The following is a 26,297-nucleotide window of genomic DNA, read 5'->3' as shown; positions in this document are numbered from 1 at the left end:
TTGCTTCATAGAATGAGTTTGGGAGATTTGCGTCTGTTTCAATCTTTTGGAATAGTTTGTAAAGAATCGGTGTCAATTCCTCTTTGAATGTTTGGTAAAATTTTGCTGTGAATCCATCTGGTCCTGGGCTTTTCTTTGTTGGGAGCCTTCTGATAACAGCTTCAATCTCCTTTATTGTTATTGGTCTGTTCAGATTTTATACATCTTCATGGCTCAGTTTTGGGAGCTTGTGTGTGTCCAGAAATTTATCCATTTCCTCCAGATTTGCAAATTTGTTGGCGTATAGTTGTTTATAGTAGTCTCGAATGATTCCTTGTATTTCAGATGAATCAGTTGTAATATCACCTTTTTCATTTCTAATTTTTGTATTTGAATCTTCTCTCTCTCTTTTTTGTTAGCCATGCTAATGGTTTGTCAATTTTATTTATCTTTTCAAAAAACCAACTTTTTGATTCATTGATCTTTTGTATTGTTTCTTGGGTTTCAGTTTCATTCAGTTCTGCTCTGATCTTAATGATTTCTTTCCGTCTGCTAACTTTAGGTTTGGATTGTTCTTGTTTTTCTAGATCTTTAAGGTGAAGTGTTAGGTTGCTCACTTGCCATCTTTCCATTCTTCTGAGGTGAGCATTCAATGCTATAAATTTCCCCCTTAGTACTGCTTTTGCAGTATCCCACAGGTTTTGTTATGATGTATCATTATTTTCATTAGTTTCAATAAATTTTTTGATTTCCTGCTTGATTTCTTCTTGGACCCATATGTCATTAAGTAGAATGCTGTTTAATTTCCATGTGTTTGTATAGTTTCCAGAATTTTGTTTGTTATTGATTTCTAATTTTAATTCATTGTGGTCTGAGAAAATACATGGGATTATTCCAATTTTTTTGAATTTGTTGCGACTCGATTTGTGACCTAATATGTGATCTATCCTGGAGAATGATCCATGTGCTGATGAGAAGAATGAATATTCTGAGGTTGTTGGATGGAATGTTCTGTAGATAACTGCCAAGTCCAATTGGTCTAGAGTCTTGTTTAGATCTTGTGTTTCTCTGCTGATTCTTTGCCTAGATGATCTGTCCAATATTGACAGTGGGGTGTTCAGGTCCCCTACTATTATGGTATTAGTGTCTATTTCCTTCTTTAGGTCTAACAGAGTTTGTTTTATAAATCTGGCTGCTCCAACATTGGGTGCGTACATATTTATGATTGCTATGTCTTCTTGATGGATAAGTCCTTTTATCATTACGTAGTGTCCCTCATTGTCTCTTTTTATGGTTTTTAGTTTAAAGTCTATTTTGTCAGATATAAGAATAGCTACTCCAGCTCGTTTTTCTTTTCTGTTTGCATGGTAAATCTTTTTCCATCCTTTCACTCTTAGTCTATGTGAGTCTTTGTGGGTGAAGTGGGTCTCTTGAAGGCAGCATATAGTTGGGTCCTCCTTTTTAATCCAGTCAGCCAGTCTGTGTGTTTTGATTGGGGAATTTAAGCCTTTTACATTAAGAATTGTTATTGAAAAGTGTTGATTTATTCCTAGGATTTTATTGATTATTGTTTGGTTGTATAGGTGTCTTTTGTTCCTTGCTTTCTGATTTACTGTTTGTTTTCTGTGTTTGTTGGTTCCTTAGGTTGTAGATAGCTTTTTTGTTTGTTTGTTTTCTCTTCATGAATGCCATTTTTTATTATACTAGTGGGTTTTGATTTTCCTTGGGTTTTTATGGCAGTGGTAGTTATTTTTCAGGAACCAAACCCAGTACTCCCTTGAGAATTTCTTGTAAGGGTGTTCGTGTGGTGGTGAACTCCCGCAGTTTTTGTTTGTCTGAGAAATATACTATTTGCCCTTCATTTCGGAAGGAATGCCTTGCAGGGTAGAGTATTCTTGGCTGGCAATCTTTGTCTTTTAGTATTTTGAATATATCATCCCATTCCTTTCTGGCTTTTAGAGTTTGTGATGAAAAGTCTGATGTTAGCCTGATTGGGGCTCCCTTATAAGTGATTTGATGCTTCTCTCTTGCAGCTTTTAAGATTCTCTCTTTGTCTTTGAGTTTTGCCAATTTGACTATAACATGTCTTGGAGAAGACCTTTTTAGGTTGAATACGTTTGGAGATCGTTGAGCTTCCTGTATATGAAGATCTGTGATTTTTCCTATACCTGGGAAGTTTTCTGCCACTATTTTGTTGAATATGTTTTCAATACAATCTCCTTTTTCCTCCCCTTCTGGAATACCCATGACTCGGATATTTGAGCGCTTAAAGGTGGTCTGATATCTCTCTCAGATTTTCTTCAATGCCTTTGATTCTTTTTTCTTTCTTTTTTTTTTTTGTCTGCTTGTGTTATTTCAAACAGCCCATCTTCAAGTTCAGAGGTTCTCTCTTCAACTTCTGCAAGCCTGCTGGTTAAACTCTCCGTTGTGTTTTTTATTTCGCTGAATAACTTCTTCAGTTCGGCAAGTTCTGCTACATTTTTTTTCAGGGCATTGATTTCCTTGTACATTTCCTCTTTCAGGTCCTGTACACTTTTCCTCATTTTATCATGATGTCTAGCTGAGTTTTCTTGTATCTCATTCAGTTTCCTTAGAATTATCACTCGAAATTCCTTGTCAGTCATTTCAAGGGCTTCTTGTTCTATAGGATCTAGAGTTTGAGAGTTATTATCCTTTGGTGGTGTACTTTCTTGATTTTTCATATTTCTGGTATCTTTTTTTTGATGTTTATTCATTGCGGCAGGGGGTTTCACAGTCCACAGGTTTGACACTATTGACTGACTAAGATGTTGCTGTGGTTGCCAATTTGGTATGGCTACCTCAGTGACTGCTCAGTTGGCCACTAGTGCCTTGCGTGTGTGGTTGCCTTGGGTCTTGGGCCTTTCTGGGGAGCCACCTCTCTGGTCAGCTTGGATTCTGCTGGGCTGCTGGATCACGGGGTGGTACCGCAGGGTGTGTGATCTCTGCTGAGCTTCCACTTCCCGTGCTGGACTTCTCCCTGTTCCGTGCACTCTGGCCCAGGCTGCTGGGATGCGCCGAGGCACCGCAGAGCGTGTGGTCTCAGCAGAGCTTCCCCTTCCCCTGCGGGATGTCTCCCTGCTCTGTGCACGCTAGGCCAGGCTTGGGATGGAGCCGGGTGGCGGTGGTGAAGCCTACCTGCTGCTGGATTGTGCGGCGGTGGCCCCCCCCCAGTGTGTGTGGACTCTACAGAGCTTCTATCTCCCTTGCTGGATGTCTCTGTGCTCCGTACGCATTGGGCTGGGTTGCTGGATCGTGCGGCAGCGGTGTGGTCCCTGTGGAGTTTCCGCCTCCCCTGCTGGATGTCTCCCTTCTCTGAGCGCACTAGGCTGGGCTGGGAATGGAGCTGGGTGCCTGCGGTGAAGCCTACCCGCTGGATCACACAGTGGTGGCCCCACAGGGTGTGTGGTTTCTGCGGAGCCTCCGCCTCCCTTGCTGGACGTCTCCCCACTCTGTGCGCACTGGGCTGGGCTAGGAATGGAGCCGGGTGGCGGCAGGGAAGCTTATCTGCCGGATCATGCAACAGCAGCCCCGCAGGGCATGTGGTCTCCACGGAGCTTCTGCTTCCCCCGCTGGACGTCTCCCCATTCCATACGCACTTGATGTTATGTTTTTATAGTTTAAATTGGTTGATTTATGGGAGAGAGTGATGCTAGGGACCGTCTATTCCATCATCTTGACCAGAATTCCTCTTTGATTTCTTATATACTAGATTTTTGGAACCCAATGCCTTGATTTGAATCCAAGTTCTACTACAATTTAACTGTGACTTTAAGCAAATTAATTCACATCTCTTTGTTTCCTGGTTTCCTTAGCTCTTGTGAAGGTATTTTCATGCACTGATAGTTGTTCAAATTGATGTCCAGGGCTGCCAGACTTCTGAGGTCCTCATGAAGGCAGGTTTCTCATTAAGGCAAAGGCATCTGAAAGCCTCACATACAGACTGTCCACCTGCTACTATTTCCTCTCTTCAGAAGGGTGAAGGATGCTCTACTTTCAAGTTATCCAGTTCCTCCCGTGGAAACTACGATGTCACTCTTCACAGAAGCAGCAACTAAGTTATCTCTATTGGACAATCTCCAGAATCACCCTGAGTGATAAGTGTTTGCCTAGAACTGGAGTTGCATCTGATCAAATTCCACAGCTGGCCACTCTTCCCTAGTCTTTGTCCCCTGGTGCCTAGAGAGTAAGGCTCTCGGAGTCCAGGTCTAGGTGACTCCCTGCACATGTCCGGAGCTCCGCCGGCTGCAGCACAAAATGGGGCTTTTTGAATCCTGACTATGTGGGAGGGTGGGAGGTATTATTTTCATCTCAGTATTCAGAATCATAGCAAAGTACAGAACAGTTTTACAATACAGTGGTTCTTCGGCAGGAGGGGGGATTCTAATTGTCATCTTGAGAATTCTTTTCACTTAAAAAGCTGTTTAAACATACAACATACAATCCAGGGCTCAGATCTGTTAGACATCCTGGTGGCTTCGCCTGCCTGCCGCAGTCTACCAAACCCACCTCTGAGCCCTGCAGCCTAGTCTTGGGCCCAAGATGGCTGAGCCCCAGGAAGACCCCCAGATCTTGCCCAATGAGTGACCTGAGTGCTCCAGTGGTGGCCGATGGATTGAAGATGATCTCAGCCCCATTGATGCTGTACATGAGCCAGTTGAGGGGGTGGTGCCGCCCATAGCAAATGTTCACTGCGATCCTTCCAAACTGCGTCTGGAACACGGGGTGGCCCAGGTTTCCCTCCATGTAGTAAGTTGACTGAAAAAACAAAGGGACATATATTGATGCCTCTGAGCTGTAGAATCTCCCTTTCCTTAGACTTGGCTGAAAAAATGAAATATCACCACCAGTCCAAAAATAACACTCTCAGCTGTGACTCTACTTAAGTTCCTGAATTTCAATATGTTAAAAAAAAATCCACCAAAGACCCAGACACTGTAACAAGCCAACATCAGGGAAAATCACCATGGCTTAAGCATTTAACCACAATCTCCTTCGTGACATGTCAAAAAATCCCCAAAGCAACATTCTATAATATTTCAAGGACAAAGCTATGGTGAGGTTTTGATCATGGTACAAATAAAGGATGAGGTCTGGTCAGTGTTAATGTGAGTCAGCCAATGCCCTCACCAACCACACATCCTTATACAGAATGTTAGAGCTGAAGGACTCAGAGCGCATCCAGAGAAACACTCTCCCTGCTCAAAGGAGAAAGCTGTTGCCTGAGTGGGCATGTGACTTGCCCAGTTGATTGAGGACAAATCTGAGTGTGGAACACACACTCTAAAAGTGCTCTTCTCCACAAAGCCCCTTGGGTGTCCTGCCTGGGATTAAGGACATCCCTGCAGGGCAAGCAGGTTGGACCCCGTCTTCCCACCCTTGCTCCCTGCCTGGCCAGTCAGGGTGAAGGCCTGGGGAGGCTGGAGGGCAAGTCGGGGTCCCAAATAGATCCATTCCAGGGGCCTTTTGCCTCCTCCCATTCATTTCAAAATTGGCCAGGGTTGGGCAGCAACCAGGATGTGCACATATAGTGGACACCAGAGCGGATCCTGCTGCACTAAGACAAGCCCCACACTGTCTGCAGGGAGCTAAAGATTAATCCCAGGGTAAATAGGTGAGGGGCATGTCTATCCACCCCCACCCTCCAGCTGTTACTGAGAAACGCAGTGTTCTTCCTTCTCCCTGGGGTACCTTGTCTAGCCCTGCACCAGGTCATCCACCTGACCAGCCTGAGAGTGGCTGGGACCCCCACAACTGAGGAGGAAGGACAAAGGACTGGGACAGCACATCCTCAACAACTGTATTTATTGCAAATCAAGTACAGATTTAGTATCTTAGGCATTAGGTGGCAATCATTTCCCTCCTGCAAACTCCCTCCCTCTCATCCATCCACAGATTGGCATCAACCAATCAAAACGGCCCCTGACTTAGGCCCTGATTATGGGCACAAGAAGCTCCATGTAACGCACATGTACACAGACATGCACATTCACCCACTGTCACCCTCACATGTGACGTGGACCAACTAAGATGTCATGTGAGCTACAGACAAGGAACAGACCATGACAGTCTAGGAGCTCAGAGCCTGAAAAGAGCCCAGGAATCATTTCATGTTTGTGCACTTTTTGGTTTTAATTTATACACCACTTAATTCAAAGAAGAATTTCAGGAAGCCAAATCTCGTTGTATACCCCACTGTGCTAAAGGTGTTTGGGCTCCTGTGAGAGTCCCACCTGAATGCTATCTGCCCTGTGTAATGCAGGTAACGTCAGGAGACCCTGAGCACCACAGCTACCATGCTGTGCTCCAGCGCTGCAAGATGTGGAGCATGATCCTACACAGAACGTCCCCCACAGAAAGGCCACAGAGACCTACGCAAGGAAGGAAGTCACACGAGCTGGGCTGGTCATCTGATGGGCAGCTCACCTCATTGAAATCACTCACTCTGGGGATGTGGTTTTTCCTGGTCTTTCCCAGGACTGCTCCAGAATTGGAGATCACCACGGCAGTGTTCCACAAAACATCCCCATGCTCTTCATCTCGTTCCAGGATGGGGGATACCACCACCATGTCATGCTTCTTTGCCAGCTAGAAAAATGATGAACATAGCAGAGTTCCACTTTCAAATCAATTATCATAGTTTTTTATTGGAGAAGAATTCAATGATTCTACTGAATAATTAGGTGTGGTTCAGAGCTATCACTTGCATTCGTTGTTTGGAATACTATATGCCAGTGTCGTCTTGATGCCCATGCTTAGCTAAATATGAGTAATAATTGTCTTTGTGCACAGTTGGTGGGATTGTAAAATGGTGCAGCTGCTCTGGAAGACTACATGGAGGTTCCTCAAAAAGTTAAAAATAGAATTATCACACGATCTGGGAATTCCACTTCTAGGTATATATCCAAAAGAACTGAAAGCAGGGACTCTAAGAGATGTTTGTACACCCGTGTTCATAGCAGCATTATTCACAATAGCCAAGAGTAAATAAGCAACCCGAATGTCTATCAATGGATGAATGAACAAAATATGGTGTATTTACATATTAATGTATATTATTCAGCCTTAAAAAGGAAGGAAATCCTGTCACATGCTACAACATGGATGAACCTTGAGGATGTTATGCTAATAATGGCATATGACAATTATGAAATAAGCCAGTCACAAAAAGACAAATAGTATATGAGCCCACTTATATAGGGTACTTATATAGGCAAACTCACAGAAACAGAAAGTAGCACGGTGGTTGCCAGGAGCTGGGAGTGGGGAGTAGGGAGCTATTGTTTAATGGGTACAGTTTTAGATTTGCAAGATTCAAAAGTTCTGGACATCTTTTGCACAACAATATGAATATACTTTACACTACTGAACTATATACTTAAAAATGGTTAAGATGATAAAATTTTCTTTTATGTTTTTAACCACAATTTAAAAAATCATCATCATCATACTTCTCACCTATACAAAAAAAAAAAAAAAAAAAGCTCTTCGACACCAAATTCCTTTGTCTCAAATAAGAATGTCAGGACCTGATAACCATCAGGATGAGCAGCCCTAGCCAGTCATTTGTCCTTAACTCTAACTAGCCCATTGTTACCTCTGACCTTAATGATGGGACAGAGGACCAGGCACTTGGAAGGCAACTAAGGGCAGACTTGGGCCCCAGGTCCCTCTTGATGTACCCTGGCACCAGCTCTCCTTCACACCCTTCCTCCAGCCCTGGTTTAGGCTTACCATCTACCACAGTCCCCTAACCACTCCCCTTCCTCTTTTTTCCATAGCAAGGAATAAACAACCCAGTGAAAGATTTTTTTCCTATAGCCTCAGAAAACTGACGTTTAGAGTCACAATTCAGTACAAATAAAATTTCTATGACTACAGCTCTGCCCACAAAACTCCTCGGTATATGTATAAAGTCTAAAAGAGAACACAGAGAAATGAAAGGCATTCTTTTGTTTGAGGTGAGAATAAGGATAAATTACCCTTTGTCACTTCTTTCAAAGTTATGGGTTTTTTTGGGGCCGGCCCGTGGCTCACTCGGGAGAGTGCGGTGCTGATAACACCAAGGCCCCGGGTTCGGATCCCATATACGGATGGCCGGTTCGCTCACTGGCTGAGCGTGGTGCTGACAACACCAAGTCAAGGGTTAAGATCCCCTTACTGGTCATCTTAAAAAAAAAAAAAAAAAAAAAAAAAAAAAGGTATGGGTTTTTTTTTGATATCAGCTTTATTAAGATGTAATTCACATAGCATAAAATTCACTCTTTTAAAGTGTACAATTCAGTGGTTTTCAGTATATTCACAGAATTGTGCCATCATCACCGCGGTCTAATTTTAGAACATTTTCATCACCCCAAATGGAAACTCTGTACCCATTAGCAGTCACTCCCCTTCCCCTACTTACCTCAGACCCTGGCAACCACTAATCTGCTTTCTGTCTCTATGGATGCCTGCTCTGGACATTTTAATAAATGGGATCATACAACATATATTATGTGGTTATAATAAAGAAAAATCAAAACCAATTTCTATACTGATGAGACAGACCATAGAAGCTCATGTGACTCAAGCAAACTGCAAGTGGAGCAGGCAGAGCTCTAGACAAAGAATCAGCATCCCTGGTCCCTAAGTGCCAGCTCTGCCACTTGCCAGCTGCAGAACTTACTACAGAAGTCACCCTCAGACCACCCCTCCTTGGGCTGCAGCTCTCTCACCTGAAAAAGCCACTAAGGGCCCTTCCAGCTCCGAAGCTCTGTGATATTAAGTGAAAGTACACTAAACAAGGCAGCAAATAATCTTATTTAATTTTTCCCGGTAAAATAAGCACAAAAGGGGTTCGTTTTCCATGGTGAAGGGCCACATCCGACAACTGTGGCCATGCCCTGTAACCTGCACGTGTTTGGCAGCTGCTGCCAGAGGAGCAGTTAATGTCCTACCTTCTGACAGAATCTGGTGGTGGGCCCGTCCTCTGCTGACTCGGCAAATTCTGTCCAAGGAAGCTTTTCTCTTGTACAGAAAGCAAAGGGCATAGCTGTAAAGAAGAGAAAGATTGGAATCGTATCAATGTGCATGGCCTCTGAGGGGCTCCTCAGTCCAGCAGCAAGAGGTCACCACAAGAGGATACACCCTGGAAGTGCTGCAGCCTGGCTTCTGAGTCCCATCCCTGGCTGCAGGTGCTGGGCAGACTCTACCTTCTGGGCTTCATGGCAAAACAAGGGGCTGGGCCAAATGTCTTTCCTATGGTCTAAAAACAATAGCAGCAGGAACTTGAACAGATATTTGCACACTCATGTTTACAGCAGCATTATACACAACAGCCAAAAGGCGGAAGCAACCCAAGTAGCTTATCAACAAGATAAATAAAATATGTATTATACATACAATGGAATATTATACAACCTTTAAAACGGAAAGCGTTGACACATGCTTACATTGGTGCACCTTAAAGAACATGCTAAGTGAAAAAAGACACAAAAGGATGGATATTGTATGCTTCCACTTATACAAGGGACTTAGAGTAGTCAAATTGATAGAGGCAGAAAGCAGAATGGTTGTTGTCAGGGACTGGGACAAGGGATAACAGGGAGTTACTGTTTAATGGATAGAGAGGTACAATTTGGAATGATGAGAAAAGTTCTGGAGATGGATGGTAGTGATGGCTGCACAACAAAGTGAATGTATTCAATTGCAAAGAACTGTACGTTTAAAAATGGTTAAAATGATAAATATTATGTACATTTTGCCACAATAATCTGCAGATTGGTAGGAGCTCCACTGAGATTTCTGGGGGAAAGTTTCAGAGGGTTACTGAGAATGGCACTGGGACCCTTGGGGCATCACCACCGGGACCTCCTTCTCCCAGGAACAGGTAGGCTTCTTCAGAAATAAGGAAAGCCACTTACTTAATGACTCCACAAGAAGTCACTGGACAGGATGAGCTCCTCCAAGGATAAATGCATTATTCCTATGATCTCTGGCTAGACCCCACCAGGCAGCTAATTCAGTAGAAAATTTCATTAAACTTATTGGGTTTTGTTTGCTTTTTTTCAAACAATGGGTTTGAATGACCTGTAGTAACAGTTCAAAGATGTTTGTCATACTCATGCACACCAGATTCAAAACAGTAGACTCCTGTGCAGCGGACAGAGGGTAATACAAGAGGGGTGGGCCCCGGGATGTTTGGCTGGGTAATGTTGCTCCACGCTCCCAGTGGCACTCGGAATATTATAACATGTTGCAGGGGCCAGCCCGTGGCTCACTCGGGAATATTATAACATGTGGCGTTACCTTTACAATCTGCCAGGCTGCTGGCGTGAACTGGCATCTCACTGTGATTAGTTTCCCTTATCACCTGTGAGGGTAAGCAACTGCCACACGTTCACTGCCATCCTGGATTTGTCCTCTATGCTTTCTTGTTCATACCATTTGCCCATTTCCTGCTGGGCTGTATCCTACTGGGCTGTTTGATTTTTGCTTCTTGTTTGGAGTACTGACTTCCTTGTCTGGACCAATCCACTATATTCTTTAGATCTCCTGCCTCACAATACCCAAATCCATTTCTTTTACAGGGATTGATCATCTTAATGGAAGTTTCCAGGCGTCTGCCATTGTTCTGCTGACTCTGAACTGACTAACTTTTAAGGAAGATTTGCAGAAAGCTGCACAATGTGACCAGGCAGTGCTTTAACTGGCCTCCACAAGGGGTTTGTGGACTGCTGGGGAACAATGATGGTAGCCAACATTCCCCAAACTCCACCCATGTGCTGAGCAGGTGTGGTAAGAGGCAGTTCATCCCCAACTCCCCTGTGAAGCAGAGTGACCCTCCTCATGCCATGGAGAACGAAGAAAAGCCTCAGCCTCCCAACTCCTTCCAGACCCAGGAAGCCTGGTCCCAAGATTGCGCTAGAGTGAATATACCACAAATGGCACCACTGCCATCTTGGTCATCCTCATGGGCAGCAGGCACAGCCAGCAACAGCCCCAGGGGCTCTGGAACCAGGCTCAAGACTCCCCAGACTCGCCTTCTGCCTTCCATGATGAGAGATGAACTATTTTAAGGAAGCCAACAAAAAAGCTATTGAAAACAAAAATGCTCCTTAATTACCATTAATTCTCAGCTTTCAGAGCATTAGGAGTGACTCAAGTGCCTCCGGAGAATAGATGGCTTCGTTTCCTGTTTATACAACCATTCTAATATAAACAAACTTTCAAAAGAAAGATGTGGAATGGAGGTTGTATGAGGCTGGCTGCCAAGTCCCCACTACAGTTCTCAAACTAGAGGGGAAGGGGTTCCCACATTCATTGACCCAGTGCTGGGTAAGTCAGGATGATGACTCAGATCCAGCCCTGTCCTCAGGAACTGCCAGCCTAGAGGGAGGGAGATGAATTGCAACCTGGTGTGGCTGTGAGACCTGGAAAAACAAAGCACCCAGCTCTGCGTGGGGGAGTCCCCAGGGCCCCAAAGAGGGGGTTTCGGTGCATCTTGATGGATGAGAGGAAATTCCAGATCCAACAAAGGGAAGAGGTTAAACTATCCAATAAATATATTTTAGTGCCTGTCATGCACAAGGGATTGTTCTAGCCACTAAATATAAAACAGGTGGGGTTATGGATGGGAAAAACAAACACAGGCACTGGCCTCATGGAGCTTATAGTCTAATGGAGGCGACAAGATATCACGAGTCACATAAACAAGAGTGAAAGTACAAACGTAACAATAGGGAAAATGACATGAACTTCTGGGGCAGATACAAACTGGCCACATACTCAGGCTCTTTCCTGAAACCCCACTAACATGACAGGTAAGGGATGCTTAAGCAAAGGGAGAAACCCACTAGGACAGGGCACTAAGAGAGGTGGCAACAGCACCGAAGCATGAGAAGCTGGGAAGCAGAGGGATGTGTGTAAATGTCTTAGCACATAGGAGAAAACTGAATCCCACCAGTGATAGAGAAGGCTGGGAAGCAGCCCACTCTTTATCATAGATCCCCCCCCCCCCCCCCCACTAAAAGCTCAGGAACCAGAGGCACTGGGTACTTCTGAAAGTGGGGAAGGGTGATAAACCAGAAGGATTGATTAAAAGTCTGCTTAAGAAGTCCAAGTCCTCATTCCACTCCAAGAGGCTGGGACCTGCCCCCTGCACCCCAGCAGAAGGCTAGAGGTTCAATCTCCAGAGCCAGTTAAAGAGAGAGTCTATGGCTTTGGGGAATCCAGGACAGATAAGGAAAGGTCAGTGTCAAAACAGAGGAATTAAGTAAACATTAGCATGCCAGACCTTGACCTCTTTCCCTTCTTGATAGGACAATAGAAGAATCTTCTCTAAGGAAGATCTGACCAGCCTGAAAAGAATGACTCAGAGATACTGTATCTGGATTTCTTAGGGATTACCACTAAATCAGATCATCCTATAATGGAGCTCAGTGGATAAGCCCCTCCCATAAGCTCAGAGTTTGCAAGTAACTTTAAATCCCCCAATTCTTGAAGTATATGCAGACAATTAAAAAAAAAAAAGAGAGAGAGAGAGAGAAAGACAGAGACCAATTTGGAATAAGTAGGGACCATGCAGGAAGAAAAAAATTTACTCAATATCCTTAAAGAAAAGATTTTGCAACCACAATACAAGAATAGGATGTGATAAAACAGGAACTTTCAGACCAAAAGAACTCTTGTAAATTTAAAATATGACAGTAGAAATGAAAAACTGAATAGAAGGGCTGAATGACAAGTTAGATGAAATCTAATAGAAAATTGAGCAAAAAGACAAAGGAAAAATAGGAGAAAATATATAAGAAAATTAAGGAATACTTTAGAGTTCCAACATCCTAATATAGTAGGAATATTAGGAAGAGAAGAGAGAAGAAAGAGGGGACCAAATGACTAATGAAACAATACAAGAAAATTTCCTTCATCTGTAGAATCCAAGTTTCTAGACTGAAAAAGCCTGTTGGGTGCCTGGAAAAATGGATTAAAATAGATACACACAATAGGACATCATTGTGAAATTGTAGCGTATTAGCGAAAAAGAAGATCCTACAATTTTCCAGAGAAAAATAAACACGTCATAGATAATGGATCAAAATGGCTTTGGGCTAGTCAACAAGAGCCAAAGCTAGAAGACAATAAAGCCAGGTGTTCAAACTTCTGAAGGAAAATGGTTTTAACCTAGAATTCGACACCCAACCAAACTTATCAAGCAAGTTGTGGTATTTTCAGATATGCAAGGTCTCAAAAAGCTTGCCTCCTATGTGTTCTTTCTCAGGGAACTGCTCCACCAAAATGAAGGAGTAAAACAAGAAAGAGGAAGACATAGGATTAGAGAAAAGCAAGAGCAAGTCAAAGGGGCTCCCCAGAATAGTGGGGGAGAGAGATCCCAGGATGACAGCTAGGTGGCCAGCAGAGTGGACAACTAATTCAGATTAGGGAAGGCAGAGAGCTGGGAACAGATTGCCTCAAGGAGATGGAACTGACAGACTGCTTGATGTGGCTAAACATGTTTGTTTTTTTTAAAAAAAGATGACCGGTATGGGGATCTCAACCCTTGCCTTGGTGTTGTCAGCACCACGCTCTCCCAAGTGAGCCAACCAGCCATCCCTATATGGGATCTGAACCCGTGGCCTTAGTGTTATCAGCACCGCACTCTCCTGAGTGAGCCATGGGCCAGCCCGTGTCTAAACATGTTAAAGAGATTTAGGAAACTGGCAAAAAGTTTGGGGTTGAGCCTGTGGTAAGTATGTTGAAAACAAAACAAACTCCAGAGAAAACAGAGCGTTATTCAGAAAAGAAATCAAAGTTGACAAAATGGCTTGGCAGAGAATGGATAGGGGATAGAACAGGAAGGGTACATGTGTGTAGAGGGAACAGGAAGAGGCAAAGGACAATGACTGAATTCTTCCATAGTGAGAAATCAACAGAAGACACAAAACAGCAAAATTTGGAAGTTGCAACACAAAGGTAAATTCCAAAGGAACCAGCTAAATGTGGAAAGAAATTGCCTGTGGGGAGGAGGATAGCTATTTTTTGGGAAAAGACCTTGTAAACCCACTTGACTCTAAACCATGAGCATGTATAACTCTGATTTAAATAAAAAATAACATAAAGAAATTGTACATGGTACCAGGAGTGTATGTAACAGGGACTCAACTTCAGTTAGTGAGGCTGGATCTCAGCTGAGATCTGAAGGTGAAGCAGGGTCAGGAGGGGCCAGAGTGGAGGGCACAAGGAGACCAGCTGGAGGCATTACAAAAGCCCAGGACAGAGCTGCTGGCAGCTTGGACCAGGACAGTGGTACAGAGGTGGAAGCAGGGAATAGATTCAGACCAATCAACAGACTAGGGAGAGTAAGAGGGAGGGAGGTGGGGGTTCCTGGGTTTCTGGTGGTGTTGACAAAGAACTTTTCTATCTATGAGAAAAGATTGTTTAAAAATCAGATAGCAGAGACTCCTGGCAACACGAAGATAATTCACGATTGCTTGAAGGAGACAACGAAAGCCCCACAAGAAAGACTTACTCCACGCTTCCTGGAAACAGATGATGTTGACTCCACACATCGCCGCCACCTCTGCAATGGACTCTATGCGTCTGTGAAGGGCAGAGACCTGACAATTTAAAAAGCAAGGATTAGAATCTATCTAGTTCTATTGGCAAAGACAATTTTTAGGGACTCATCCCAATGCATGTTGAACAATAAACCCCCACCTAGCCAGGTGGAGAGGATGAGTAGGGTGGGGAGATCCTAATACTTGATTTTCTCATCAGGCCCCAAATCTGCAAGGTGCAAAGGAGGTGCAAAGGCTCTGGGCCCCCACGGACACTTGGAAACTGCCGCGGTTACCTAATCTGACAACAGAGGAGACCCCCACCTGTCTCATGGGGTTGCTGAGACACACGAATGAGGATGGTGCTGCTTCCTGCAAGCAGGACCCACACATATGACCATCCCCTAGGTCAACTGCTCCCCTTGGCCGTGTGACACAGTCCACTCTCCACCATCATGCACTCAAGGCTTTGGGCACACCTCGTCCTGCCACTTCTACTTCTATGGTGTATATCTTATCATCTAAGGACTCACCTTTCCCAGCTCTTTTAAATCCCCAAGGTTTGATATGTGCTATGACCCCGGCCAGGAATGTGTTTCCCTCCCTTACCTAATCTTCCTGGAGGGGTTGCCTCTGTCACGTTTTGCCCCTCTGTGAATCTCCGCAGCTGCTGCGGCTGAGTGTCAGGTAACTTGGAGTCCCCCAGCCTATGGGTGCCCTCATGGCAGTGCTGTTCCCATTGGGCTGCCACTGTTCCTCCTTCCCCTGCTGTCTGTCACTCCCAGGACCCCACTGCCTCCCAGAAGACATTCACAAATGTTTGTTCAAAGAAAGACCAAAGGAACCAGGCTGAAAACCAGAGTGCACACATTCTTTCCAATGCCCTTAGTCTCTTCCCACAAGAGGCTGTGCACTCCATGGCTTCACGGACATTTGCTGATGGTGTCAGCCAAGTGGACACACATTTGCCTAGCATTGGTAATATGCAAAGTTTACTTCTAGGTGCTGTGGGGGTGAGAACACCATCCCTGACCCTGCAACCTGACAATCTGGGACAGTTGAGGAGACATATTCACAAACAACAAATCCAGAGACAAAAACTGAACTGAGAACCAGACAGCTTCTTTTTTTTTTTCTATTTTTAAACTTATTTCTAATTGATACATAATTCTACATTTATATAGGTTACAATGTGATATTTTGATATATGTGTACATTATGTAATGATCAAATTAGGGTAATTAGCATATCCATCACCTCAAACATTTAACATTTCCTCGTGGTGAGAACATTCAAAATCTTCTCTTCTTGCTATTTTGAAATATACAACCATTATTGTTTAATATTGCAGTCATCCTACTGTGCAACAGAACACCAGAACTATTTCCTCCTATCTGTGTATCCACTGACCAACCTATCCCCATTCCACTCTCCCCCACTCCCTCCCCAGCCTCCCCAGTAACTACTATTCTACTGTCTACTTCTATGAGATCACCTTTTTAGATTCCACATGAGAGATCATGCAGTATTTGCCTTTCTGTGTCTGACTTACTTCGCTTAACATATGTCTGCCAGGTTCTTACATGTCACAAATAACAGGATTTCATTCTTTTTATGGCTGAATAGTATTCCACTGTGTGTATATATACCATATTCTCTTTATACATTCATCTGCTGATGGACACTTACAGTGATTCCGTATCTTGGCTATTGCGAACACCGCTGCAATAAACATGGAAGTGCTAATATCTTTATGATACTGATTTCCATTCCTTTGGAAATCCCAGTAGAGGGATTGCTGGATCATATGGTAGTTTTATTTTTAGTTTTCTGAGGAACCTCCACACTGTTTTTCATAATGGCTGTAGTAATTTACATTTCCACTAACAGTGCACAAGAATTTCCCTTTCTGCACATCTTTGTCAACATTTGTTAGTTTCTGTCTTTTTGATAATAACCATTCTAACTGTAGTAAGATGACATCTCATCATGGTTTTGGTTTGCATTTCCCTGATGATTAGTGATGTTGAGCATTTTGTCATATACCTGTTAGCCATCTCTATGTCTTCATTTGAGAAATGTCTATTCAGCTCATTTGCCCATTTTTTGATTGGATTACTTGCTTTTTGGTGTTGGGTTGAGTTCCTCATATATTCTAATACTAAATCCCTTGTCCTGTTTGTAAACTATTCATAGATAGTTTGCAAATACTTTCTCTCATTCTGCAGGTTGTCACTTCGTTCTATTGACTGCTTCCCTTGCTGTGTAGAAACTTTTTCATTTGATATAATCCTAATGGTTTATTTTTGCTTTTGTTGCCTGTGTTTTTGAAGTCCTCTTCATAGAGTCTCTGCCCAGCTCAATGTCCTGAAGTGTTTCTCCTATGTTTTCTTCTAGTAGTTTCATGGTTTCTTTCAGGTCTTACATTTAAGTCTTTAATCAATTTTGAGTTGATTTTTATATATGGTGAGAGACAGGGGTCTACTTTCACTCTTCTGAATATGGACATCCAGTTTTCCCAGCACCATTTATTGAAGAGAATGTCCTTTCCCTAACATATGCTCTTGGTACATTTGTTGAAAATCAGTTGGCTGTTCTTTATTCTGTTCCATTGGTCTATGTGTCTATTTTTACACCAGTGCCATGCTGTTTTGCTTACTACAGCTTTGTAGTATATTTTGAAGTCAGATAGTGCTGTGTATTGAATGTTCCCCCCAAACTCATTGAAGCTTAAATCATGTCCCCCCAAAGTTTAATGTGTTGAAGGCTTGGTCCCCAACGTGACAATGTTAAGAGGATAAGAAATCCTATTGTGATGATTGAAAGGGGGGCCCTTGGAGAGGTGATTAGACTGTAGGACCATGCTGTAATGAGCAGATTAATAATGGTGGTCAGAGCGTGGTTCTGGCAGCCTTCAAAGGAGAGCATGTGAGAGTCTCTCTCTCTCTCTGCTCTGCCATTTTCTTCCATGTGAGACACCTGGGTTGCTGTGGGGCCACCACTAAGAAGGCCCTCACTATAAATGTTCCCTGGACTGTGGACTTCCCAGCTTCCAAAACTGTAAGCAACAAATTTCATTTTCTTTATAAATTACCCAGTTCTAAGTATTTTGTTATGAGCATCAGAAATGGACTGATACAGGTTCATTTTGCATCCAGCTTTGTTCCTTTTGCTCAAGATTGCTTTGGCTATTTGGGGTCTTTTATGGTTCCATATGAATTTAGGATTTTTCTTGCTATTTCTGTGAACAGTCTCAATGGTATTTTGATAGAGACTGCATTAAATCTGTATGGTATGGCTTCTCTTTAAATTCATGACCAGGAACCTCAAATGAGTCCTTAATGCTGCCTGACAATTATACCTTATTTTCCTGACTCATTCACTCTGCCACTCTCTTACATGACTTTCATACTTTTCACTCCTCAATCTTCCATCATCTTTCTTCCCATCCTCATTTTCATATGATGACCTTGTTTCCTATTTTACTGAGCAGTGTCAAAGGCCGTGCGGACCAGGGAGCCCTGAGAAAGAGAAGGAGGTGGCAGAGCAGGGGCAGCCCAGGCCTGGGGTGCTGAAGATCCAACCTCTCTGCTAGGAAGTGCTTGTGTAAGGAGATCCCTCCTGCTCTGCACACAGCTGGGAGACTGCGCCACCACTGTGCCCGCTGCTCTTAAGAACCAGACAGCTTCTAATCCAGCGAAAGCAAAGGAAGGACTGATGTGAAAGATGATACAGAACTCAACCTGAATCCAAGTGACCTTAGGTTTCTCAAGAATCCCTAAGAATTCTTAAGCACACTGTATCCTGAGGAAACCTCTGCAGAGAAAGCCCTGAAAGTTTGAGCAGCCAGAAGAATGCTGTGGAGAAGTGTATAAAACAAATCTCCTGTGTCTATGACAACATGTTTCTTTAGGGAAATACAAGATGCTGTCACATTTATTTATTAACCGTAAGGTCATAAACAAATGCTGATCGGATTCCCGTAAGCCTGCAGGCACCATCAGCTGACACACTTCTGGGTATAGTGAGTCCCCGCCCTTAGGATTAAGGCAGAGAGCAGAACGCATGGACGGTCCTGACCGGTGTGTGCTGGCAGACAGCCCCTCTGGCAGGCAGATGAGAGGCAGCGTCCCGTGGAGAGAGCACCAGCTGGCCAAAAGGGCACCCTCTCAGTTGGTAACTGAAACTTCAGATCAATAGGGGGAGAGGAAATGGAGGGGAAGGTGGAAAGAACAGTGAGGAGGAGAGGAAAGAGAGAAAGGATAAGAACCAGAGGAGATGGAAGAGCCAGAGACGCTGGATGGAGGGAAGTGAGGAGGCCAGAGCAGGAGCGGGGAGGTCAGGGCTGCCATTCTAGGTGCCCAAGCCTGCCGCCTGGAACCAGTGGCCAGTCAGGGACTGCGGACATGTTCAAAACAAAGGCAGCCATAGTTCCCGTTTATGTATTTGCAGTCAAAAGAGGCTGTACCTGTTCTGCCACAGGGGCACCTGCAGGGAGGGGTGTTCTGTTCTGAACCAGCCCCACACGAACGATCTGGGGTCTTCTAAGCTGCTCCTGGGCCGCCTCAAAGGCATATCCCTGCAGTTCAAAGTCTCCTTCGGAGGCGGCTTCAAAAGCTCTGCTGGGCAGATCAAGCTTCCTAAATGAGCAGGAAAGAGGAAAGAGGATTTTGATGTAGTCAGCCGCATTTTAAGCCCCTCCAACCCCCTGCAGTCATTTATCAGGTAGAGAAGAGGTGGGGGCGTCCTGGCAAGAAGGTGTCCAGTGCCAGGGCCCAAGGGGGCTGGGAGCAGGAGGGCCCAGCTGTGAATGGACACTACCCTGAGTCTGGACTTTGCCTGAGAGTCAGTGGGGAGACCTTGGCAGGCAGGTGGCATGGTTAGTCCTGGCCATGGGGGTTGGTGTTTTAGAGTTACTGAAATCAGGGCAGGGATTAAAGTCCCAGCAGTCAGCACAGAAAGGAGGTAATAGATTCCATAAAACGTTTCTGAATGAGGATCAGAGGGCTATCTGAGCCTAGGGGACAGGGCAGGTTGTGATACAGAGAGGGGCTGTAGAGAATGAGACTTAGGAGACAGGCTGGATGCAGAGGCCTGGAACTGAGACCAGTATGGAGGGCCCTGTGGCAACTTGCCAGTAAGGATGCTGGGTCTCAGGTAGGTGATCCCCACCACCTTATCCTGCTGCTGCTCCTGCTGGGGATGACAGGGGTGGGAGCAGTTCCATGCATGATGCTGGGTGTGCCTGATGGGGCCAGGTGGAAGGCCCAAGTGGTTATGCTGTTTTGTGGTTTGTTAACAAAGGCTAGAGAATTATTTACAGAATCCCCCACCAAAGTGACCATTGGCCAAACAGCAAATACCTCCTGATGCCTGTTGCATTCCCAGAGTTGGGGTGAAACCCTCAGAGGCATGAGACATGGCCCTCGGCCAGGAAGGGCTTACCATCTAAGGGCAAGATGATTATGAAATACCCAGAGAACACATCAAAAAATAACCTGACAGCCATTATCTAATAATAATATTTCTCTCCTACTTGAAATGACTTTTTAAAAGACGTTTCTTTCAAAATCACAGCCCTGTCAGCCCAAGCCCCCTGTCGCCGCCCCCTGCCAGGCACTTTCTGTGTGACGGCCCTGACAGCTCTGAGTTCGGTTCCGCCCCTGACAATAAGCCTGCTTTTCAAATAGTCAAGATTCCCTTCACTCCAGCAGGTTAGAAATAGCAGCAGTGCCCACACCGTGCCTCCCCTCACTGTCACTGCCTCAGGCAGTCCTCCCACCCTCAGGTGGAAGGGTCCTTCTCAGGCCCCAGCTCCGGGACAAGTCATGCCTGGTGGACACAATCAGGCAGCTTTCCAGTAGCTGCAACTCACATATGCATAAGCAGCCACAGGGAGAAAAGGAAAAAGGCTCTGTGTGTCTCTTTCCCAAAGGTCCGTGGGCCCAGGAGCTGGACTGCCCTTTGGAAGTGTCCTGGCAGGCCCTGTCCTCAGCCTAAGGTCTCGGTCCAGGAAGATGTCAGATGGAAGCACTTTTGTCTCAGGGGTGCAAGCCTGGCTGTAACTATCATCTGGCTGATGTCTCTCTCCATCTACTGCCCACAGCTGTCTTCTCTCCCCATTTTCCCATGATGCACAACATCCTTTGCCTCTCCCCCTCCATCTATGCTGAGGCTTCCCACCCCCTCACCTCTATCTCCTTGCAGACACTCACTCTCCTAGGCCCAAGGTGATGCAGGCCAGGCCACTCCACTCTCTGGGATGGCTGCCTTTGGGGCTCTACCTCTCCTTAGCACCCCATCTACTATCCAGTCAGCACCTATAAGGTCTCCCTGTCCTCTTGTTTGTTATCCAAGGCAGTTCATCACCATGTCCTGACCCATTGCATCTAAGGGAACCCAATCTGTGCTCAAGCCACACCCTGTGCAGACACATTCAATAAACATGTGCTGTGCCCACCAAAGTCTTGGCACAGGAGATGCAGTGGGCACTGCAGTAGACTGAATGTTTACGTCCCCCCAAAATTCATACATTGAAGTCCTAACCCCTAAGGTGATGGGGCCCTTTGGGAGGTGATTAGGTCATGAGGGCTCCACCTTCATGAATAGGATTAGTGCCCTTATAAAAGAGGCCTGAGGGAACTTTCTTCTTGCACCATCTATGAACCAGAAAATGGGCCTTCACCAAACCTTGGATCTGCTGGAGCCTTGACCTTGGATTTTCGAGCCTCCAGAACTGTAAGGAATAAATTTCTGTGGTTTATAAGCCACCCAGTCTATGGTATTTTGTTATAGGAGCCCAAATGGACTAAGACAGGCACTGATCAGCCACAGCTCAGGAGGGCAGAGACCAGCAAATGAGCCACAACCCAATATGGGGTCCACCATGCTGTTCGCTGCCCTCTCTTGGTCCCTGCAGTTGGCTCTCAACCCCCTACCCCTCATCGTCTTACCTCCAACTTCAAGGAGGAAAGCCCATCACTTCCTGTCTTGGAACCAGTACACCCTCCCGAGCCCCCATTTCCCCAACCTGGGGTCAAGGCAGACCACGCCTAAGTGTGCCAAGCTCCTGCCTCCTCAGCAACCTCTCACTTATGGAACTTCATTTTCCCCCCTCTAATGGCTCTTTACCATCAGCGTTTTAAATAATTAAACTAGAGCTTTGTTAAAAAAGAAACATGCTCATGGCAGGGAAAGATCAAACAACAGAAAAGGGTATAAAATGAAAAATAAGGTCCCCTCTCCATCCCACTCCTAAGCCCCAGTCCCAAACCTCAGAGACAACCCCTCTGAAAAAATGTTTTATGTATCTTTCCAATGTTTTTCTATATGGGTGTTTGATTATGAATACAATGGCATCGTCCTGAATATTGTGCTCTTCAACTTACCTTTTTCACTTAACAGTATACTCAGCTTGGACATCTCTCCCCATTGATACCTAAAAACCTACCACACCCACCATTAAAGCTGTTAAGAGTCTTTCCTGTTAAAAAAAAAAAAAACAGAAAAGAGAGAGAGAGCACTCCACAGACGTCCATCTTGTTACCTCACTTGCTCTCTTCTTTCTGCTCCCCTTCGTAGGGAGCTTCCAAACACACTTTCCCTCAGCTCAGCCCTCACCTCCCACCCCCTCCTCAGCTCCTTGTTCTCTGGGACCCACTCCCCACCTCAAGAACTGCCGCCAGCCTTTCTACTGCTAAAGTGAGTAGACTCCCTGCTGTCCCCCCCTGCTAGACATCTCTGTACCATGAGACACTTCTTTTCCAGTCCTGCCCTAGAATCCTCCCACCCCGGCATTCCTCACCTCCAGAGTCTCCCACCAAAGTCTCTGCTCCCTTTGACATCTATAACATCCGAGCTCTCCGGCATTCCCTCCAGGCCTCTCCCACTCTGCACCCACTCCTCCTCCACCTGGAAAGACCATCTCTAGACAGCTTCCAAGCCCAGCCTCTTCCCCAGAGGCCCACCTCCACATAGCCAAGGGCCACTGGACACCCCTACCTGGAGACCCCAAAGGTACCTGGAGTGCATTGAATTGTGTCTACATGCTAACACCCAGAAACTATGAATGTGACCTTACTTAGAAAAAGAGTCTTCACAGATGTAATAAAGATAAGGATCTCAAGAGAAGATCATCCTATATTATTTGGGTAAACCCAAAACCCAATGACAAGGATTCTTATAAGAGACACCCAGAGGAGAGACACAGGGACAACAGGAGAAGGCTATATGAAGATGGAGGCAGAGATTGGCTGCCACAAGCTAAGGAATGCCAGAAACCACCAAAAAATGAAAGGAAGGATTCTCCCCCAGAGCTTCAGAGGCTTCACAGAGGGGGCCATGTCTAAGTCAGGCTTTGAGGAGTGAACAGGTGTTTAAGTGGGAGAAGACCTCTTAAATGGGTAATAATTTTCTATCTTCAGTTCAAAATCCCATTCGTAGCCAAATCCCACCCAATTGCAAGAACTGAGCAAGTACAAAGGTTTACACCTTAGAGATAAAATCTGGAAGGGTAAAGTGGAACAGAACCAAGAAAAGGGTTAAGGAAAAGGGGAGCCATTTACTCAGTTATTCTGAACCAAACCCCAGTATAAGGCCTGGCAGTCAGTGGTCAATAGACGCTGGCTACCATTTTACCACTCATTATAATCCCTCCCCCACTCTGGAGCGATCCAAATACTGATAAAATCGCTCTTGCATGGTAGTCCTTGGCCTGACCTCAGTCCTACTCCAGAATGTGCCCCAACCAGACACCCATGTGGGAAATTTATTTCTTTTCCTAAGATTCTTCTGCTTTATCTCTCCCTGACACCCATGAGTTCTCTTCGTCTTTTTTCCAGGAAAACATGCTGATCTCACCCTTAAACTAATTTCCATCCCTAGAAACTAAAGCCTAAGACATTCTTGCTTTAATTAAGACACCTTCTTTGGAAGCCTCAACTCTAAGACACTTTCCAGGTGACTAGTGTTTACAGGTGCAGTGGAAAGTAGAAGAGAAGTACAGTATCAGCACATTGGGAAGGGTCTTGAAGGTCATCCAGCCCCTCTTTTTGATAAAGCTCTGTAACACCACACCCCCAAAGACAGTTGTTTTATCTTTACCATCCACTAACTGCAAAAACACCCTTGGATCTGACACCGGAAACCACTGATCCAGTCAACACCCTCCTGTTACTGGTGAGCTGATCAGGTTCGTGCTGCAAGGTCACTGCCACAAGGTCCTGAAGCACACACACAATCTGGCTGGATTGGGGGTGGCAGGGAGCCCACAAATGAACAAGGAAGTGGAAGGAGATTTAGTCAGGAGCTGCATGGGGTCAGGGTTGGATATCCTTCTAAAAGCCCAGGAAATTTCTTATAGAGTTTTAAGCAAAGGAGCATCAGGATATGATTTACATTTTAAAAAGGTCCATCTGGTTGCTGAAGAGACACATGGACTGAAGAGAAACTCCAGCTTTGTTTACCCAATGTCCAGCAGTGCACTGCCCTCAGAAAATCCCAGTGGCACACGCAACTTGCTGGGAGTGGGAAGACTTTTGTACCAAGCATGATAACTAACTCCTGTGGCTTGCCAGCAGGAAAGGTTCTGGGGCTAGCTAGATTCAGCCAGCCTCTATCTCCAAGGGTCTGCCAGAGGCCTGGCCACTGCAGGAAGGCGGGTGTGGGGCTGGACAATCAGCACATCTGCTAGGGGGCTCTGGCTGGAGGCACTGACGCGGCCAGACGTCCACAAAATAGGCCTGCCTCTGGGGAGGAAGCTGGTCACTCAAAGGGGGGAGAGGATTGGGGGTGGCCACAGAGAAAGCCCTGGAAAGTAAAAACCTTCCTTTTCCTTTCCAGTTCTAGGTCCGGGGAAACGTGGGGGAAAAGTGATTTGTAAAGGTCACTCGGGGATTTTGCAACCCTCGAGGGCCCCAGGGGCTGTCACGTCTAAACCTCCTGTGGTATCAGCCCATCAACTCAGGACTTCATCACCACTCCTCAGAACCCTTCGGACTCTGAAGCTTTCCCCCATCCCCCCGACCCACACTTAGTGGTCCCGAGACCCCCCAACTCTGCCTCTGGGCCCCAGACCTGGTCTCCTTGCCATAAAGAATGCGCTTCACCTCCCGCAAGTCTGCCGGTGGTAGGTGCTTCTCCAGGCACTGCTCCAGCGACTCCCACTCAGGTCCGGCCATGGCTTGATTCCGCAATCGCTGGAGTCCGGACCTAAACTGACCGCCCTTTGAACCCGGGAGGAGGAAGCCAGGCCCGCGCAAGCGCCTCTCTTCCACTCTTGTGCACTCGGGCCTGGAAAGCCTCACGTGCGGACACGCCCCCTCCTCGCGCCTCCGCGGCGAGCAGCCAATCTGCGCTGCAGGGCTGCACGATGGGACGCCCCCTTGCACTTCGCACCTCCTTTGGCACGCGCCAGGACACGCCCCCTTCGCGGGCGGGACCGGGCCGAGCCTCGAGCTTCAGCTGCATGCCGGTAGCGGAGGCTGCTCCCTCCCGCCGCCCTCAGAGGCCCTCGCGCAGGTGCCTGAGGCGGTCTTCTCGCTCTCTTAGCCCTCGCACTAGCCCTAGCCTTCAGGTTCCTCACCTCACCTGCCCCGAGGTGTCGAGGCTGAACGCTGGAGAGACAGTGAGAGAGGCTTGGGCGTGGCCTCCCTGAGGCTGCGGCGCGGGTCTGAGGTAAATGGCCGGCCCGCCGCGCCTCCGCCTTCGCCCTCTCGGACCTCTGCGGGGGCCTTCGCCTCTTCGACCTCGTTCTCCGGTCTGCAGAATGGAGGCAAGAAGCCGGGCCGGCCCACCGCACGGGACTGCTGAGGAAGGTATGGGACGAGTTCTGGTGTCCCGCGGGCGCGAGGCAGCACCTCTGTCTCTCCCGTTATGTGTGAGGAGTTCTGACCCCGGGGAGCCGGCCCGGAGTCCCGGCCGCTGCCTGGGCCTCGCGCTTCCAGCCTGGGCTTCAGGGCTGCGCGACTTCGTTTGAAGCAGGGGTCAGGTGAGGAGGCGGTGGAAGCTTGCGGTTCCATGTGCCTTCGTCGAGTTGGAATAGTAAAATGCCGGGTCCCCGGGCAGGGCTGCATCCTCTGGACCCTGGAGCCCCTTTTCAGCTCTGCCCGCAGCAGCGCGAGTGCTCATATGGGCACATTCCTGGGGAGGGGGGACTTTAGACTGTAGTTGAGGTGGTAGGAGTAAGGGCCCGTCTTGCTGTTCCCGCTGATCTAGAGGGTGCCACCCCCTCAGGAGCCAAAGGAGGATCCCCGTTTCACCCCTTAGTGAGAATTAGGACAGTAAACATTTGGGCAGGCAGTATGGTGAAGGACCATTCTGCTCAAATCCTGGCTTAGCCACTTAGAGACCTTGTGACCCCAGGGAAGTTATTCAGTCACTCGGAACTTCTGTTGCTCTATTTGTAAAATCAGAGTACAAATACTGCCTTGCAGGTTGTTTAAAAGTAGGATAAGGCAATCACAAAGGGAGCTTATTTATATAGAATCTTACGTTGGAAGTAGGTGCTGTAGGGCCAAATACTTTAGGTATTTTATATAGGCTACTAACTCACAGGTTTTGATCATTGTTTTGAGCAATGTTAGCTGACCATTTCTAGTATCTACTGAAAGCTGCCTTTTCAAGAATGCAGAGTCTGAGGACTTTCTGTGTGTAAAGCACCACCATCACGGCAATGCAAAGATGGAGAAGACCTTGTACCTTTTTTCCATGATGTAGAGACAGACATGTAAATACTTGTAAATAAAACAGATTTAAATAATTTAATAT

The 26,297-nt window shown here is 46.1% G+C and overlaps 1 protein-coding gene across 1 annotated transcript in view; it reads right to left on the bottom strand.

Annotated features, from left to right (window-relative positions):
- Positions 1-24,709, bottom strand: part of UPB1 (beta-ureidopropionase 1) — a 35,236-nt gene extending 10,527 nt beyond the window's left edge. Inside the window, exons 1-6 of the mRNA XM_063088000.1 lie at positions 24,606-24,709; positions 19,000-19,171; positions 14,504-14,591; positions 8,934-9,028; positions 6,424-6,585; positions 4,586-4,755 (exon numbers count right to left, since the gene is read on the bottom strand). Of these exons, the coding sequence (XP_062944070.1) occupies positions 4,586-4,755; positions 6,424-6,585; positions 8,934-9,028; positions 14,504-14,591; positions 19,000-19,171; positions 24,606-24,709 (791 nt within the window). The remainder of the gene's footprint in view (positions 1-4,585; positions 4,756-6,423; positions 6,586-8,933; positions 9,029-14,503; positions 14,592-18,999; positions 19,172-24,605) is intronic.
- Between the last annotated feature and the right edge of the window lie 1,588 nt (positions 24,710-26,297).

This window comes from Cynocephalus volans, chromosome 2 (assembly GCF_027409185.1).
Source record: "Cynocephalus volans isolate mCynVol1 chromosome 2, mCynVol1.pri, whole genome shotgun sequence".
In the NCBI taxonomy this organism is placed as follows: Eukaryota; Metazoa; Chordata; class Mammalia; order Dermoptera; family Cynocephalidae; genus Cynocephalus; species Cynocephalus volans.
Note: the sequence above shows the minus strand (reverse complement) of the source record. Positions and strands in the feature narration are given on the sequence as shown.